General features: G+C 47.0%; 1 protein-coding gene across 8 annotated transcripts in view; it reads right to left on the minus strand.

Moving 5' to 3' along the window:
• dos (daughter of sevenless) overlaps positions 1-15,168 on the minus strand; it is a 38,873-nt gene that overhangs the window by 10,557 nt on the left and 13,148 nt on the right. The window contains exons 2-10 of one of the 8 annotated variants that reach the window (XM_026813168.1): positions 9,986-10,039; positions 8,011-8,206; positions 4,319-4,547; positions 4,109-4,156; positions 3,356-3,506; positions 2,400-2,477; positions 1,945-2,028; positions 1,638-1,673; positions 1,020-1,070 (exon numbers count right to left, since the gene is read on the minus strand). In XM_026813168.1, coding sequence (XP_026668969.1) covers positions 1,020-1,070; positions 1,638-1,673; positions 1,945-2,028; positions 2,400-2,477; positions 3,356-3,506; positions 4,109-4,156; positions 4,319-4,547; positions 8,011-8,197 — 864 coding nt within the window. In that variant the 5' untranslated portion in view covers positions 8,198-8,206; positions 9,986-10,039. Of the gene's footprint in view, positions 1-1,019; positions 1,071-1,637; positions 1,674-1,944; positions 2,029-2,399; positions 2,478-3,355; positions 3,507-4,108; positions 4,157-4,318; positions 4,548-8,010; positions 8,928-9,985; positions 10,040-15,168 lie in introns of those variants that run through there. The other 7 variants (XM_026813164.1, XM_018023794.2, XM_026813165.1 and 4 more) reach the window with 7 other exon arrangements.

Here is a 15,168-nt window from a genome sequence, read left to right on the forward strand (position 1 = left end):
ACAGAGATCACACCGGAGTTTGATCATTATTACGATTGGAATCTACAATATAGTTTATCAAAAGGGATTCCCGATGAATCGAAAGCGAGCCGGAGAGCATGCGATGACTCGAACTTGGACATAAGCGTTCGGGGGCCAAGTAACGGTGAACGGGATACACTGTCCTATTCACTGCGCGTTCGCTCTCGTACGTTTTTCTCATGTTACTTCCAATATAAATGAATTACACGTGGAACCGTTTTTATATATCATATATGAATGATGATCAGATTTCCTGAATTACTTTTCCTTTGTCTCTTCGAAAACGACACGTTGCCTCGCGTTACTGATTTTAAGATGAAGACACGGGCTACTTTTACGAGACGGTTTAAAGTAAACGAATAAGCGCAACCCAGTTCTTTTCAGCTCGAGACGTGTTCGTGGAAGCGGACGAGTTCGATTCGTGCACGGGTGCGGGCACATTGTTTTAACGGTTTGTCGTGTGTCGCGAGGCGGAGACAATAAAAGTAGCGGAGAGGTAGAGATTCGCGGTGGAAACAGCCGGAAATAATAGCGATGCGGGCCTCGAACGTGAGAATGAACCGACGCGACGCGGCGGAACAACGAGAACGCGGCCTGTAAAAGGGACGTAAAACACTCTGTCAGCGATCGTGGAATCTTCTTTCGCCAACCGAAACGATTTTGTTCCCATAGATGTTCGTGCCTTGGAAATTCGCACGACGAAACGCGCAAGGTCGAGGTATTCTCGTTTTATTACGCGGTCAAAAGACCGTCGTCAATGAAGTTCTCTGTTCGAGAAATATTTTCCCGACGTTGTTGGCGTCGCATTTATGAATAAGCGAGAAGAATCGAGTCCCTATCGGTCACCGTTCGCCACCTGTTGCCCGCAGAAGTTCAACGATAATGATTTACGAGTCGAGAACGACCAAGAGAGACAGAAATTCTTCTCTCTCGGTACATCGAGACGGATGGCGTAACCGTGATCGACGAGGATCTTGAAAATCAAGGAATAGTTTTACCTTGGCTTGGTTCTCCTCTTCGGTCCTCTCGTGCTTCTCGACGAAATGGTTCTGGAAATCGAACAAACCGGAAATTAATGCTCCCGAGAGCCGAGAAGACCCGAAGAGGCTCTATCACGTTAATTATGTCGACGCGAAGTGACGCTGTGGATTCATCGATTCGATTCGTGACTAATGATCGTCCGTCCTTTTCTCGAAAATAACGTCGGTCGTTCGAAACGTCATACGTCGGCGATTGCAAAATCGAAATGATGCAACGTACGAAAGTAACTGTAATAACGCGAGATCTACGTGGATCAGAAATATCTGAAACTCTCTCTCAAGAGAGAAAGTTCGCTTACCGCAGCTTTCCGAAAATTAGATACGATCGTCGTCAATGCCAGGAATTTTCGCAGGAATTTCCCCGCATACTCGCTGTCTTGGCTCATTACGTCCGATCGATCGATTCGATTATATTTCAAGAAACGCGAAACCGATCAGTTTTGGGCCAATCACCGAAACGACGAGTAACAATGTTTTTCAACGCGAGGGAATCCGTAGCGCGATGACTAGCGCGCATCGCGAATGCTACTGCGTGTCGCGCCGATATTACTCGGAACAAAAGAGTCGCTATCTTACCTCGCCGGTTTCCTGCTGATAACGTTCACTGGCAGCCTGAAACGCAAAAACCGTGCGCGATCTCAGATCGTATAGAATTGACGATGCCTAACGCGAAATCTGATCCTTCGTTACATCTTACATAAATCACTTTTCAAGACTCTTACGATCTTGTAAGGATCTTAAATGCGACATCAAACGGAATTGACAAAAAATTGATCACGATGAGACATGAATTTATAGACCCATCGTATCTGTGTGGAAGTCGAAATCAGATCTGACGGGTGTCATTTTTCACCGAGATTTAATAAGACGTCTTTGAACTTACATGAACGACGTTTGCGTTGTCCGACGAGGCCGCCGAGGCTAGCTGGTTCCGGTTCTCTATGACCGTCTTTATTTGCTCCAGTACCTGCGAACGGATCGCGTCAATATGTAGATATTGTTTTAATTTGTAATGTCGTCGTATACTCCTAACCGGTTGCCATTGAAATTGAGTTTACGACTGCTTCGAATTTAACTGTTGTAATGAATTGTAATTATTTTTATTTTGTTTTCTGTAAACCCCGCAGCCCAGATTTCAACTCCGTCGTCTCTATTAAAACGGCAATCGAGAGAAAAGAAAAATAAAGAAGCCGGTCTCTTTTTCCACAAAGAGCTTCCGTTTTTAACCAATACTTTAACGGATTTCTGGAGTCTCATTATATTTGCTCGAGGGACTTTATAAAGGAGAAAAGTTGCCCGATGTCGACTGGGTTAACGAGTGTGCAAAAGAATCTTTACCCGCAACGATATCCTCTGCGCCACGTGCTGATTGTACTCCTTATGCTCGATCTCGTTGCTCTTTCTAGACTGTCTCCGCTACAAACAGAATCGGAACACTCTCGTCACGAGACGTCGTAGCTTCTCTGTCTGAGTACTTACACAGACCGAGTCAGTAACGAACAACAAGATGTTCATTATTATTGCAGGGTCTCGCAAATGAAATTCTAATTGTAAACCGTCGGAACATCTGTAAGAATGATGTTCATTTTTACTGACTCGCTCTGTATAAATGCGGTTTTTCACGAGCCTGAAAACGACTCTCGTGGACTTTCCTCGCGTATTAGAACGGAACGAGCAAGGGCGGCACTTATTCTCAGCTACTAGAAACGATGGGATTCAACCAGTTTCGGAAAGGAACGCTTGTTTCTTGCTTTCAAACGCTGTCCATTCTAATTTACGGCTAACAAATGATTTTAATCCAAAATCAATTTATAAAATGAAATCTGGTTTGATTATATAGATTCAGAGTCAATCAGGAAAATTGGGGTAAGGATCGTTTGACCAGAGGCGCGAGATCGCGCGGTGTAGGAATTGGAAGACGAGTCACGGAGAGCCGATCGTGACATGCGTAACCCGCCTTAACTCGATTCACGCGTGCCCTGTCCAGAATGCTTAATACCGGCATTACGTTTATTGGATAACGAGAAACAACGCCTCTTTTACTGTTTATCGTTCCCCCGCTGAAATTACATCGATTACCATGAATCGACCATGCGATTTTTTTCAGACACATCGCGCATTGATTTTCTTCGACAAAAAAATGAAACGGATATCGTGCCCATCTTCTGCTTCCGGGAAACGAGGAGCCGATTGAGCGCACGCTGCGTCGTAATAGTGTTGCAAATTTTACGATAATCGTGGTATGTGATAAACATACGCTCGGTATTTTACTAAATAAAGAAGGGATTACGAACCTCGAGGGTAGCGAGGCTGGTTAGCGAAGAGAGAGGCCTGGTGTGAGGTACCTCTCCGGGGAAAACACTGTCGTGGGACACGGACAGTTTCCCGGCTCCGCTACGCAGCTTCGCAAACGAATCTTCTGCACCTGTTCGCCTGAGGAATACGCTGTAAAACAAAGGCAAAACGAAATATCGTTACCCCGGGAACCAGTTTATCAGTCGCAGAAGAAAAACTAGCTCGAGGGAACTGGCTCGGCAAGTAGCAAATGGCAACTGCTTAATTATTGCTAATAAGTATTACCGAGTCATAGGAAATCGCTGTGTAACGCGAATATTATCAAAAGGTGTTTGAAACGACAATTTTTATACAGATATAATTTTCCAGACACTAGTTGTATAGAAGTTTCCGGATACCATTTTTATAATAGTTTTAAGTCGCTATGAAAGTCGAGGGGATCATTCGCGATCGAATCAATCCAAGCGTGAAACGACTGGTCGACTTCAATCAGAGCCGCGAAAATGAAGGACAGTAGGTCAGGAGCGGTGTCGTGCGTGTACGAGTTCAAATTCACGCTAAGCTGGACAGAAAAAAGCTAAAACTTAAGCACGGCCGATGCGGGCCAAGGATATTGGGAAACTTTCCTTCCCAAATCGCTTGCGAAACACCGATGAGTCAATAAGCTTTAGTTACACGAAGGAGGAGGACGAATTTATAAATAAATGGCCAAGCGAATAAAATAGCAATGTTTCGTTCGATGATATATTTACTGTCTTAAGAAACGGTGAGACTTCGAAGTCGTCAGCCTCCTCTTTGAACTGTAACACCCATACAACTTCTGCTCACTTTCCTTTTCGTTATACGCTATGTCGATCGAGGTATTAGAAGCCCGGTATCAAAGACTCGACGTTAATCTTTTCAATTGCCGTTCAATGTTTCTTATCAATTATAAATCGAGAAGAACTGATAAATTCGAGTACCTCTCTCGGTCGCATGAGTCCGTGAGTAATTCGCTCGCGCTCCTGCTGCGAGCTTCCTCTGGTCGTCCCGCGGGATGCCTGTCGGTGACATCTTCCCTCGGGATTCTGCCGATCTCCGTGTCCCGGTCCACGTGGCCAGGTGTGAGCCGAGCGTCCGCCGCACCTCGGCTCTTACGCCTGAATATCTTCCTGAGGCCGCGAAGCGGGTGGAACCGCCGCTTCTTAGGCTCTGCACAAAGATTACACGATCGAAAAAGAATCTTATGTCGGAAACGGAGTTCGTTCGATCGAATCGCGAGACCAGATTCGATACGCGTACATCGGTCGGAAACATTTAAATCAGGACATAGGGTACAGCCAATTAGCCGTGCGTCGAATCTCGCGCGGACTTTCTCTTTCCGATGAATATTGCGCAACGCTCGACTCTGGAGCGGAACCCTGCTATCAGTGGGAAGTGAAAACGACCGCGCCGCGCTGATCCGATCGGGAGAAACGAAACCCTCTTCTCGCGTGCAAGTTTCTCTCGATTAGAAACGACAGTTCTGCTCGGCGTCTCCTCTTTTCTCGATTTTCGTTTCTCCCCGAGTAAAATTGCCTCAGATCGCGGGATAATTGATAGGAGCATGCGAGGTACAAATGGACTCGAAAATTTACCGTGAACGAATCTTTCGTTCGATCGTACAAATCATGCCGAGCTCTTGAACCATCTTTTCGATACAAACAGTAACATCGAATTTCTATCTAATTTTGCATTTCTGTCATCTAACGTTCTCCGCTTCGAGCAGTTAACGGCAGCGTTGAGTCTCCGTTATCGTTGGAAACGATCTCTGGACCGAAATGTAACATCGATGAATCGCGATGAGATAGAAAGAACTTTTGTTCCCCGGTCGTCCCACTTTGCGCAATTCTCCGAGGGTGAGGAAAATCGGATTTCCACTGGGAAGCGATTCGACGACCTACTTCTAGTGTCAACGAGTATATGTACGCTAGCAACTCGGATTTTAACGCGAATAAACGCGATACTCCTGAGAGAGTTCAAGGTGGAAATCCAACGACGGAGGACGTATCGGATGCCACCTGAGCGAATAATACCTTGAGGAGTATACTCGTTAACGCGTCGATGCCTTTTAATCGCGAGGTATCGAAGGGTAGAGTCGAACAAAGGTGCGACGGGGAGGTTCAGAAGGGTCGATGAAAGGGCATGCGACGAGGAATCGTCGAAAAGGCAGTGGAAGAACGGAAACAGAAGTGCGGGCTCCCCTTCTTCTCATCGCTGGTCGAGAATAAAACACGCGAAAACCGCCTAGCTATGCCTTTTCCTCCCGGAGTGCCTCTGTCTCGCGAGGGTTCGCGGTTTTATTCCTCTCGAACGATCCACTCGACGTCCCGCTTGGATCACGCTTCTCACGCCAATTCGATCTTTTCGTTCACAAGGACGCGCATACATGATACGTACCAAAAAATTCAATAAACTGGTCGTACTTCTTCATTCCCATTACCAGAGGTCCAGCGGATCGCACCGTATGCACTTTACTAACTTGACGACAACGAAGGCTATATCTCGGCCGATAAGATTACGTGATCGAACAGATAAATCGACCGATAAAGCGCGCCTTATATAGAAGAAATCATCGGATACATTGATCTAAAAATGAATTGTATCTCTTGTACACCGTTACAAACGTCGGAACACGTGAGTTAACAATACGCTCATTACTAGCACTGCTATTTTCTTACGTGTTCAATTTCCTCTTATCAAACTTGCATTTCGAGTTTCGATCGAGCTTCGTTATCGAGTCTGTACGAGAATTTCACTCGCGATTACGTGACGCTTCGAAATGTCTCTGCTTCTATACGCTTTCACGCGGCCCGTGATTCAATTTACTCCGACCGGGAAACCAACGCGCGACGAGATGGTATCTTGGCGTAATTGGAAATCCTATAATTCTCGGGGTAAGCCCGACTAACTTAATACGCAAGGTTCGACTCGCCATTCATTCGCTGATTGGCCATGGCCTGGTTCCACCGTTTCTGTAAATAACATGTGCGTAGCTTCTTGCACAATACACGTTCGGTGGACACACTTTCTTTACCGAAATCAAGCCGAGTCGACTCCTTTAAATCGATCTCTCCGACGATCGCGAAATGACTCAGGATCTTCGTCGGATCCAAGTTCGTTCGAGATTTCCCTTTGCAATGTTCATGCCGTGTCGAGGGACGCAAGGTAAAGGGCACGACGTTCTTACGTGAAGGATCAAACGTAAGAACTAGCGACTGCTGTACGCGTACTTGACACTATACGGGAGCGTGCTTTTCATTTTCACGCATCAGCTGCTCGGGACATCGCTCAACCGTGAAAAATAACGTCACGCGCGAATCGTTCGGCGCAGTTCGTGTTCGCGGACGGTAAAAAAGAAGAAAAAAAACAGCTGTTTCCCTGGTTCACGGTATCCGATGAAAAGAGCACTGTGGTTTATGTAACGGAGGCTTGCCTAATTTCGGGATAATCGCCGATTAAGCGAAGCGTCGGATTCCGCTGAAACTCGATCGATACCAAACTCGTACAAATTCGTGTTGCCCCATTTCTGGCAAATTAATTAATCCTCATGAATCTCGTGGCTCTTCGTATAAATTGACATTACATCAGAAAACGATAATGCTAATTTACGAATCGAATAAAACGTGAGAAGCGAGGAGAGAGGAAAGCAGGCTGATTATTTTCGTTCCAGGGAGAACGCGACGATCGTTGCTAATCATCCGGACTGATCGCGGTATTAACTTACGAGGGAGAGAGTCGATCTAGCCCGGAGCTTCGCGATCTACGGCAGGCTAATGAAAATAAAGAGGTCGTTGGACCCACTCGGAAACGCAACGTCCCCGGGACTCCGGAGTAGATACAACGGCAACGAAGTCACGTTCCTCCGACGACAATGAATAAAAGGGCACTTCGCTGGATTACCCTTTAATAACTCGTCGTGAACCGCGTCCATTATTCTCGTTTCTCGACCGTTCGGAAGTCTCCGACAGAAACTTTCACCTTAATCCGTTGTGCACAGATACCGTTCGCAGTTTTTCTCCGACGATTTTTTAAAATCTTGCACGCGATCGATCATAACGAGCGAGGTAATCGCGGAATTCGTTTTGCGAACACCGATACCGGGGAGGTAAAACGATTCGTCGCGTAATGGTTCGAAATAAATCGACGGCAGGTGAACACGCGGTTTACATAAATCCGTCTTTCATATCACGGCTCGTTTCGCCTCGACGGTGTAATCTGGAAACCTTGAAAATGTGATTCCCGAGGAGAATCGTCGCGTTTCCGACGGTACCCGCCGTCTAGACCGTCGCCGTGGGCACACGCGATTTTCAACTTCCCGACTGATATTCTGTCCGAGCGTCGACAAATATTCAATCGCCATCTTCCCATTACGGAGGAGGAGACGATGATAAAATTTATATATGTACGTAGGACAAAGTTATAGATTAAACGATAGGTAAGCGAGTGACGAGGAGCACAAAGAAAACGCGGAGTGGCCAGGCGAGGAACAGGAACGAGGGTAAAAGTCAGTGAGAGACAGAAGACCGAAAGACGAACGTGATCATACGTTCGATGATGATATACGAATAGGCGATATTTCGTCGCGTTGTACAGGCGAAATAAATGTGGAACGACGACTTTTTGAGATACGAACCTTTGGGAATGGGATCAACGCTGTTCTGCGTGGAATACTCTCTGACTCCAAAGGAGCGATGATGCTGATTCTGATGATTCTGTGGCGGGGGCGACGCTTCTCTGACGCAGCCCATCAGCGTAAGGGCACCTCCGACGCTGCCACCTCCGGCACCACCCCCGCCTCCGGTGGCAGTGCTCGTCGACATCCTGCTGCTCTGAAACACCCCGAAAAGCCATGCTGCTACATAAGACTCCCTGACACGCTGGTACCATGCCGTGAGAAATGAGTTCTCCGCCCTTTTCCAGCTCTTCCAGCCATCCATATTCTAACTTCGAGAGTTTCACGCACCCACGAGACGGGCGACCGTGTCGAGACAATTCGGGAATATCGATCCGCGTCAGCTGACCTTACTCCGTACCGACCTTGCACAATGCTTCGTTACCTCGTTCACGAGACCATTCGGCGACCGGTTCCACTGGGAACTCCACCATCTGTACCATCTCGGATTCGTTGGCCCAACCGTAATCTCGTTTTTATCGCGCTGTATCGTCTCGTTACTTACAATTTACAGCCCGGTTTAAACGAACGCTCGCGCAAATCGGGATAAACTCGTCGTTAAAAAATAACCGTGAGCTCGTTCGCTCGCGGAGTCTTCCATCGTTCGTAAAAATTAAACGAACTCTGATCGATCGTTTATGAACGAAAAGACGATTTGCACTTTGTTCACTGTCACGACACCACTGTGTCCGTCCAAACTCCAACGTCTTCTTAAGAACCAAGAAAGGGTTTCACTCTGTACGTTGCACTTTCGTCACTGTCTCGCCAGGAAGAGAATTCCGTCCCCTGTGTGTCAGTGGTCACGTAGTTTCGGTCCACACGCTCGGAGAGAGACGCAGGGGCGATGTGGCCCTCTCGGTTCGGTTCCGGCTCTGTAGCAATGGGTCAGGAGATGGTCTCCATGGTAACTGGGAGCCGGAGCGAGGGGTGCTGGTATCCGTGCATCGATTGCACCCTCGGCTCCGCCGGGCGACCCTGACCTTCGCACAGCTGACACGGCCACGTCCATGTCCCCGCGCCGCGCTCCCGTGTTACCCGCGTACCAAGGTCAGCGAAATTAACGCTGCCGGTTCTCATTAAGGTATCGTCAGAGCTCGCGTTACATCTTTTCACGGCGGACCTTTTAAAGCCCCTCGAATATTCCTGTTTCTATAGTGAGTCTACTATACTTTCCGGGACATAATTATATTACCGTGACCCGGAGAGGGAAAATATCTCTTATCTATCATACGTTCGCACACGTCGAGCTAACCCGCGGCCTTGACACAGGTGAGCAATAGACTATCCGGTGGAATGACTGCCAGTCACCCGTTTCGTCAAAGTGCTACCTACTCTAAGACTTAGAACAGCTCGACGCACTATGAAAATTCCTTTATCTATGAGTCATTGTTCTTACTAATTGCGAAATATTAGAGGCATGTACAGTAAATTCGTTTCCGGGACTACGGAACGATTACGGCCGAGCGATTCTACGACAACACATCGTCGATTCTCTCATCGCTCAAGTATCTACGAACGATGGGCGTCATCCTACTTCTCGCGTGCCTTTTAAGGCTACGAGGACGATACCGGTCTACCTCTTTCTATTTCTCTGTTTTATTTGTCTACTCTGTCCCATTTTGTGTCGTCGTAACGCGTGAAAAACGACGGATCGATACTCGATTAATTTTCGTGTTACCTTACTCTAGATACGTTCGGACGTAATCCGTAATTTAGATTGAACGATAAGCGCTATCGCACCTGGCCAGGCGTCGTATAAATTCTGCAGTGAATCAAGCGTAACTACTTGTGGCTGGAAACTCAGGAAATTCGGCCGAACTCGTTGGAAAATATTCTAAAGCGATTTGAATAAGATCCAAGGATCTCGTTCGTTATCTTATCGCCAACGATAACTTCGGGTCGAAGGTTGCTCAATGTACAAAAATTCGATGTTTACCTTAAATAGGAACCGGCATGACAGATGTGGCTCGTGATGTCGTGCCCCGAATATCTGTAACAAAATTATGACAGAGATTAAACGTGATTAAAAATTGTGACGACATTCAATGAAATTGCCATCGAACGGTAGGAAAAGATTCTCTTCTGAGCAGAGACGAGTTCTCGTCTCGTTTTCATGTACACAGAAATTCGTATAGGATTTTTCGTGACAGAAGGGGATCGAACGACGCGGCGCCTAATGAATGGATCGCGTCGAATGATCTGTTCCTCGACTAGGATCGCCGTAGATCTCGGGGCATGCCACGCCCGAGCGCGACAGAATTTAAACCCGTCTATTTATAAAGAGCGAACGAACGGTTGGCCAAGTGGCCACAGACACGGAACGCACGAGGTCAGAGAGAATGGATGCATACGAGAACCACGTAAAAGGTTTTTTGTCCAGTGAAAATTAACAAATCGACGGAGTCTCTTTCGAGTTAATAGGGAAATAACGTTGGCAAAAAAATATACACGCTAATTCGAGGCTCGCGTCTAAACGCAAATTCATTCCCCTTGAACAGATATCTGTTTTCCATTTTACACTACTACGAGAATTAAAACAAGTTTTCAAGTTCAAATATAAATCAATTCCTTCATAACATCGATTCGTTCTATCTATTTTTTTCTGAGACAGGAACGTGCTTCCAACTCCGGAAGTGACGGACGAGCTCCTCACGTTCGTCGAAGGGATTTTCCAAGCGAGCTAGGCGTTTATTTAGATGCTTATTTAGGAAACGTGCGGCCCGGAACGAGTATTGGTGTTTTAGTTTCAGGGAACGAAAGACGAGTTGAAAACACTTTTAAACTCCCTGAGATCGTGCCTAGAGATATTCAATTCGACTCCACTTCGTCGTTTTGTCGGATGACCAACTTACTCATACGACAAACGCTCTAATCTAGTTCTCTACATACTTCGTTGATCATCCTGCCTGTCTTGCCCTTCTTTCCTATCTTTGATAGTGTTCTTATCGTGTACAAAGTCGTCGCAGGAAAACTAAAGGAGTTGAAAGTCGAGACCTGTAGGCATTGGGAAATGAGAAAAGCCGGAAGAGGAGAGAAGAGAATAGCGAGTGGTTTTTCACGGTATTCGTGATTATACGGTGGAAAGGAACAAAGACTGGAGGCAATATCGTCAGTGGCGACGCTTACTCTCGCTGGGACAGCTGACATATTTCTTTTAGGGACACGAAATAGAAACGCGAACGTCTAGTCTCATTTACCCTTTCCTCTTCTATTTCTCTCAGTCTGGCACAGCGGTAGTCATTACCGACGCCACCGTCAACCGCTTGCGGCTATTGTTCGCGGATGCAATTCGACGATGCACGTTTCAATTGCTTAACGGTCTAATGAACGTCCGTTCTCAGTCAAGAAATTAATTCGTCCGGACAACGATCGCGCGTCGCCGCCAATTTTTCATACAAACATTTGCGCGAAACCGACTCGTCTCACTTCGTTCGTCGCCTATCCTCGTAATTAAAGCAGTTCGTCGATCGAATACGATTTATGAAAACGCATGGTCTCTCAAATGAGTCACGGTGCGACGAAAACGAATGCTCGTTTCGGAAATTGAGCTACGTAACACGATCCCTAGGGAGGGATGGGTCGAAGGGCGAGCGATAACGGCAAATTAAATTAGAGAGACCGGAGATCCTCGAGGAGAGAAAAAAGTATTCGGAGTGGTTTTACTTGAGCGCGGTGCCGTTGACCCTCGATCGAACCGCGGCCAAGAATTATCTTCGGATTATACCCGGCAGACGAAATGAGAAGGAGGAAGGTGTAGAATAAATGAGTAAAGTTCCTTTCTCTCTCACTCTCTCACTCTCTCTCTCTCTCCCTCTCGAAAGGAGGGAAGAGTGTTTGCTCTTCGCTCGACTCGGGGAAGTTAGAAGAATAATAAAGAAATAAGAACGTACTAAATTGCTGAGGCTAGATCATACGTGTCGTCCTTCCACTCGAGTTCGACGGTGAAAAGAACACGAAACGAGACGCTGATTCGAATTCAAAATTTATCACTCGATCGTTCAGGCATCCAGGTGAGGCCTCTTTTCGATTTGAGCCCACGCAACGTTCTCGAGGACCACGATTCTATGTTAATACCCGAACCACCCACGATTCCACGGTTCAAACAGATCCGGAGATTTGAAGATCTAAGTAGAACCGGCACGACGACTCTTCGAATCGATGAGAAGAATTCAAGGCAAGGGTCAAACTAATTAAGAATCAGCCTTCGCTTCTGAATACGTAAAGGGGATCCGATTCGTGAGTCACGTTTATTGTTCGTTTAACAAGCCACGAAGCCTTCTCCGGTCCGAATAAACGGCACGACGACTTTGAGCCAGAATTTGTTTTCTCGTATCGTAGGTTCATCTCTCGAAATTGTTTCACCTGAACAACGTCTTAATTAATTAAAACTTGCACGAGTTCTCGTTTCATAAAAGTTGAACGTTCGTCCAAGGAAATGAGTGACTCGCGTTCTGAAAATAATCCGATTGGCCCGAGAGAGGCGTCAGCAGGGTCGTTAACTCATTCCCGAGGAGGATCGCGTCGCGTTCATGGAATTTTCGTTGACTCCATCGACCCAGAACCGGATGACTCACCGACGATACCGCGTCGTCGTCGCATGTCGGACGGGTCTCTCGAGTTATCGCGGTTGGTGACTGACGTCCTTTGTGCCAATCAACGAAAATTAGATTCTCTCCTTCCCGCCACGGCGTCATCGATATAATAAAAGAGGCCTTTCGGCTCAACGAGAAAATAGCCCGCGGAAATTGGATCCTCCAAAGTGGGCCTCGAATTGTTTCTTGGCCAAACTAAAGATTTTCTCACACTCTCCCGTTCACTGTTTCTCAAAGTGAAACTGCAAATCGTTGACCCTTTGCGATCGTGTGTCATGCTGAAGATGACGATACAAATTCGTCATAGAACTCGCTTTAATACTGATAACGTATGAATGGAAATCCTGATGTTGTTGCGAGTCAGTGAAACTACGGTTTAAATGAAAATGGAAAACAAGGCTGTACACTAAAGCGAAGGAAAGTGCACGATTTATCGCGATGGACGCTCTCGTTTGAACGTAAAAACGCTGCGAGATGTTCAGCGAAAGTGGTTGTAACGGTCAGTCCAATCAGATAAATGCACATATCTACGATCTGACTACGAACGATTCAAACGAATCGATCGAACCGAGCAAGGAGAGAAACAGGAACGAGAGGGCGTTCAGCGAACAAAAACGTGGATGAGAGCACGTCCATCGAAGTCGCAAGATTTTCTATCCGGAAAACTGGTAACGCGGAAAGGACATGTCTCGCACATGTTGCGCTAAAAAGCTGGCTTTCGCGTTTCCTGACCTTTCCACCGCGGCATCGGGTCGTCGACACTCGTTAAAGGGACACCGAGGAGATGTTTTGCTTGTTCACAGCGAGCCTGCATGCCGCGCCGGTGAAAATTCCAGCGAGACTAGAGATCGAAAAATATCAACGCGTCCATCACGATAGAGTCTGAAGCCCGAGATGCGTTTCGACGGTTCCGTGACCCCGTGTTACGCTCATCCACGGTTCGATGGACCGGAAGAACGTATCGACAGCGAGAAACGACTTGCGAAATGCATTTTTCACTGGGTGGGAAGATGGATCGTGGGTAAGGATCGAGAGTACCGTTAAAATATTTTATCGCCAAAGAGGCCGTCAGCAGATTTTTCTGTCTCGCCGTCAAAGTGCATCGGAACGAATCGTCGGCGAGCGTAGACGACTACTGGGAACTTTGTATTCCCACGCGATGGAAACCGCTCGACCTACCGGGTGATCCATCGATCACTAATCGACTTGTAACGATGCGCGAATAAAAATAATTGAGAACGAAATGAACGTCCGCCCCGGTACGATCGATCTGTAATCTAAATAAGTAACTGCGCCTATTGCACGTTGCTGACTCCGAAATATTTCTTGGAACGGAGAAACGCGATCGAGTCGCGCTCGCACGATTTATTAGTGAGATAAATCGCGAGGGACACCGAGTATAAAAGCGGAGCAGGCAGAAGGCGGAATGCGCGATAAATAATACATGAAATTATTCTGCGAACGGCATTTCTATGCTCGTTTGCCGCAAACGATCGACCGTTTATCGTCTTTAACGAGGAATGCCGTCGGTCGTAGCCGGCAAAACCTCGTGCGCTCGCGGGACTCGACGATTTCCCGCGTTTTTCACCTTCCTCGGGGAGTTTCCCTCGTGTGTAAACCTGCTCGAACCCGACAACGACGTTAAAAGGAAAGTTCGAAAATTACGAAGTTTTCCCGAATCGAGAACGGCGATACTCGAGTTAATCGCATAAAATGTGGGCTGAGCGATATCTTGCGAACGAAATGCTCGGCGACCTCGAAAGTTTTTCCACGGCCCGCTGCTCATGCTTCATCCGACTTTTCTCCCTCGCCGTTGATGCAAATTCTTCGCGATCGCGTGCTTTAAATCTGCCGGAAGGATCTCTCAAAAAGTTGTGTATGCGATCGAAGTGACCCGGGAGACCGAGGAAAAGCGTGTCGAGCAGAGGTCGAGACGATTTGCGCGAACTAGGAACTGAAAATCGTCTCACTATTCCCACGCGTAATGGCCTTAATGGCTGGAGATGTACGTACGTATACGTCGACGGTGTGCAAATTAGGCGAGTAAAGAAGCACGGTTTTCCCGGTTCACGGTTTTCCAGGCAACCGCCCGAGGCTCTCGCGCGCTCAAAGTTAATTTCCTCCGGTTAGAACGGTGCAACGGTGAAAAGAAAGTCCCACGCGCGGTAAAACTCGACGTAATATAGCTGTAAATAATAACGAACCTAATTGGGTGAGGAAAATTTGGTGCGAGAATCGAAGCACCTGCTCTCTATTATCTCACAAGAGAACGGGTCGCCGAGGAACCGGTCCTCACCGAACATCGCCACTACCGTCCTCTCCACCCGCTCGAACCGTTATGTACAGAAAACCGGTAGAACGATGATCGAACACCGATACATCGCAGTCTCTATACCGGTAGTGCCCGCGAGCATTCCCGATGAACTTCGATCTAATATTAATTAAATCGCAAATTTTATACACTCAATAAATCCTATTTACATCTCATTTTCTAAATTCATATTACGTACGTCTCTTCCCATATGCG

This window comes from Ceratina calcarata, unplaced genomic scaffold, assembly GCF_001652005.2.
Source record: "Ceratina calcarata isolate Rehan_Ccalc_2016 unplaced genomic scaffold, ASM165200v1 scaffold310.2, whole genome shotgun sequence".
Taxonomy (NCBI): Eukaryota; Metazoa; Arthropoda; class Insecta; order Hymenoptera; family Apidae; genus Ceratina; species Ceratina calcarata.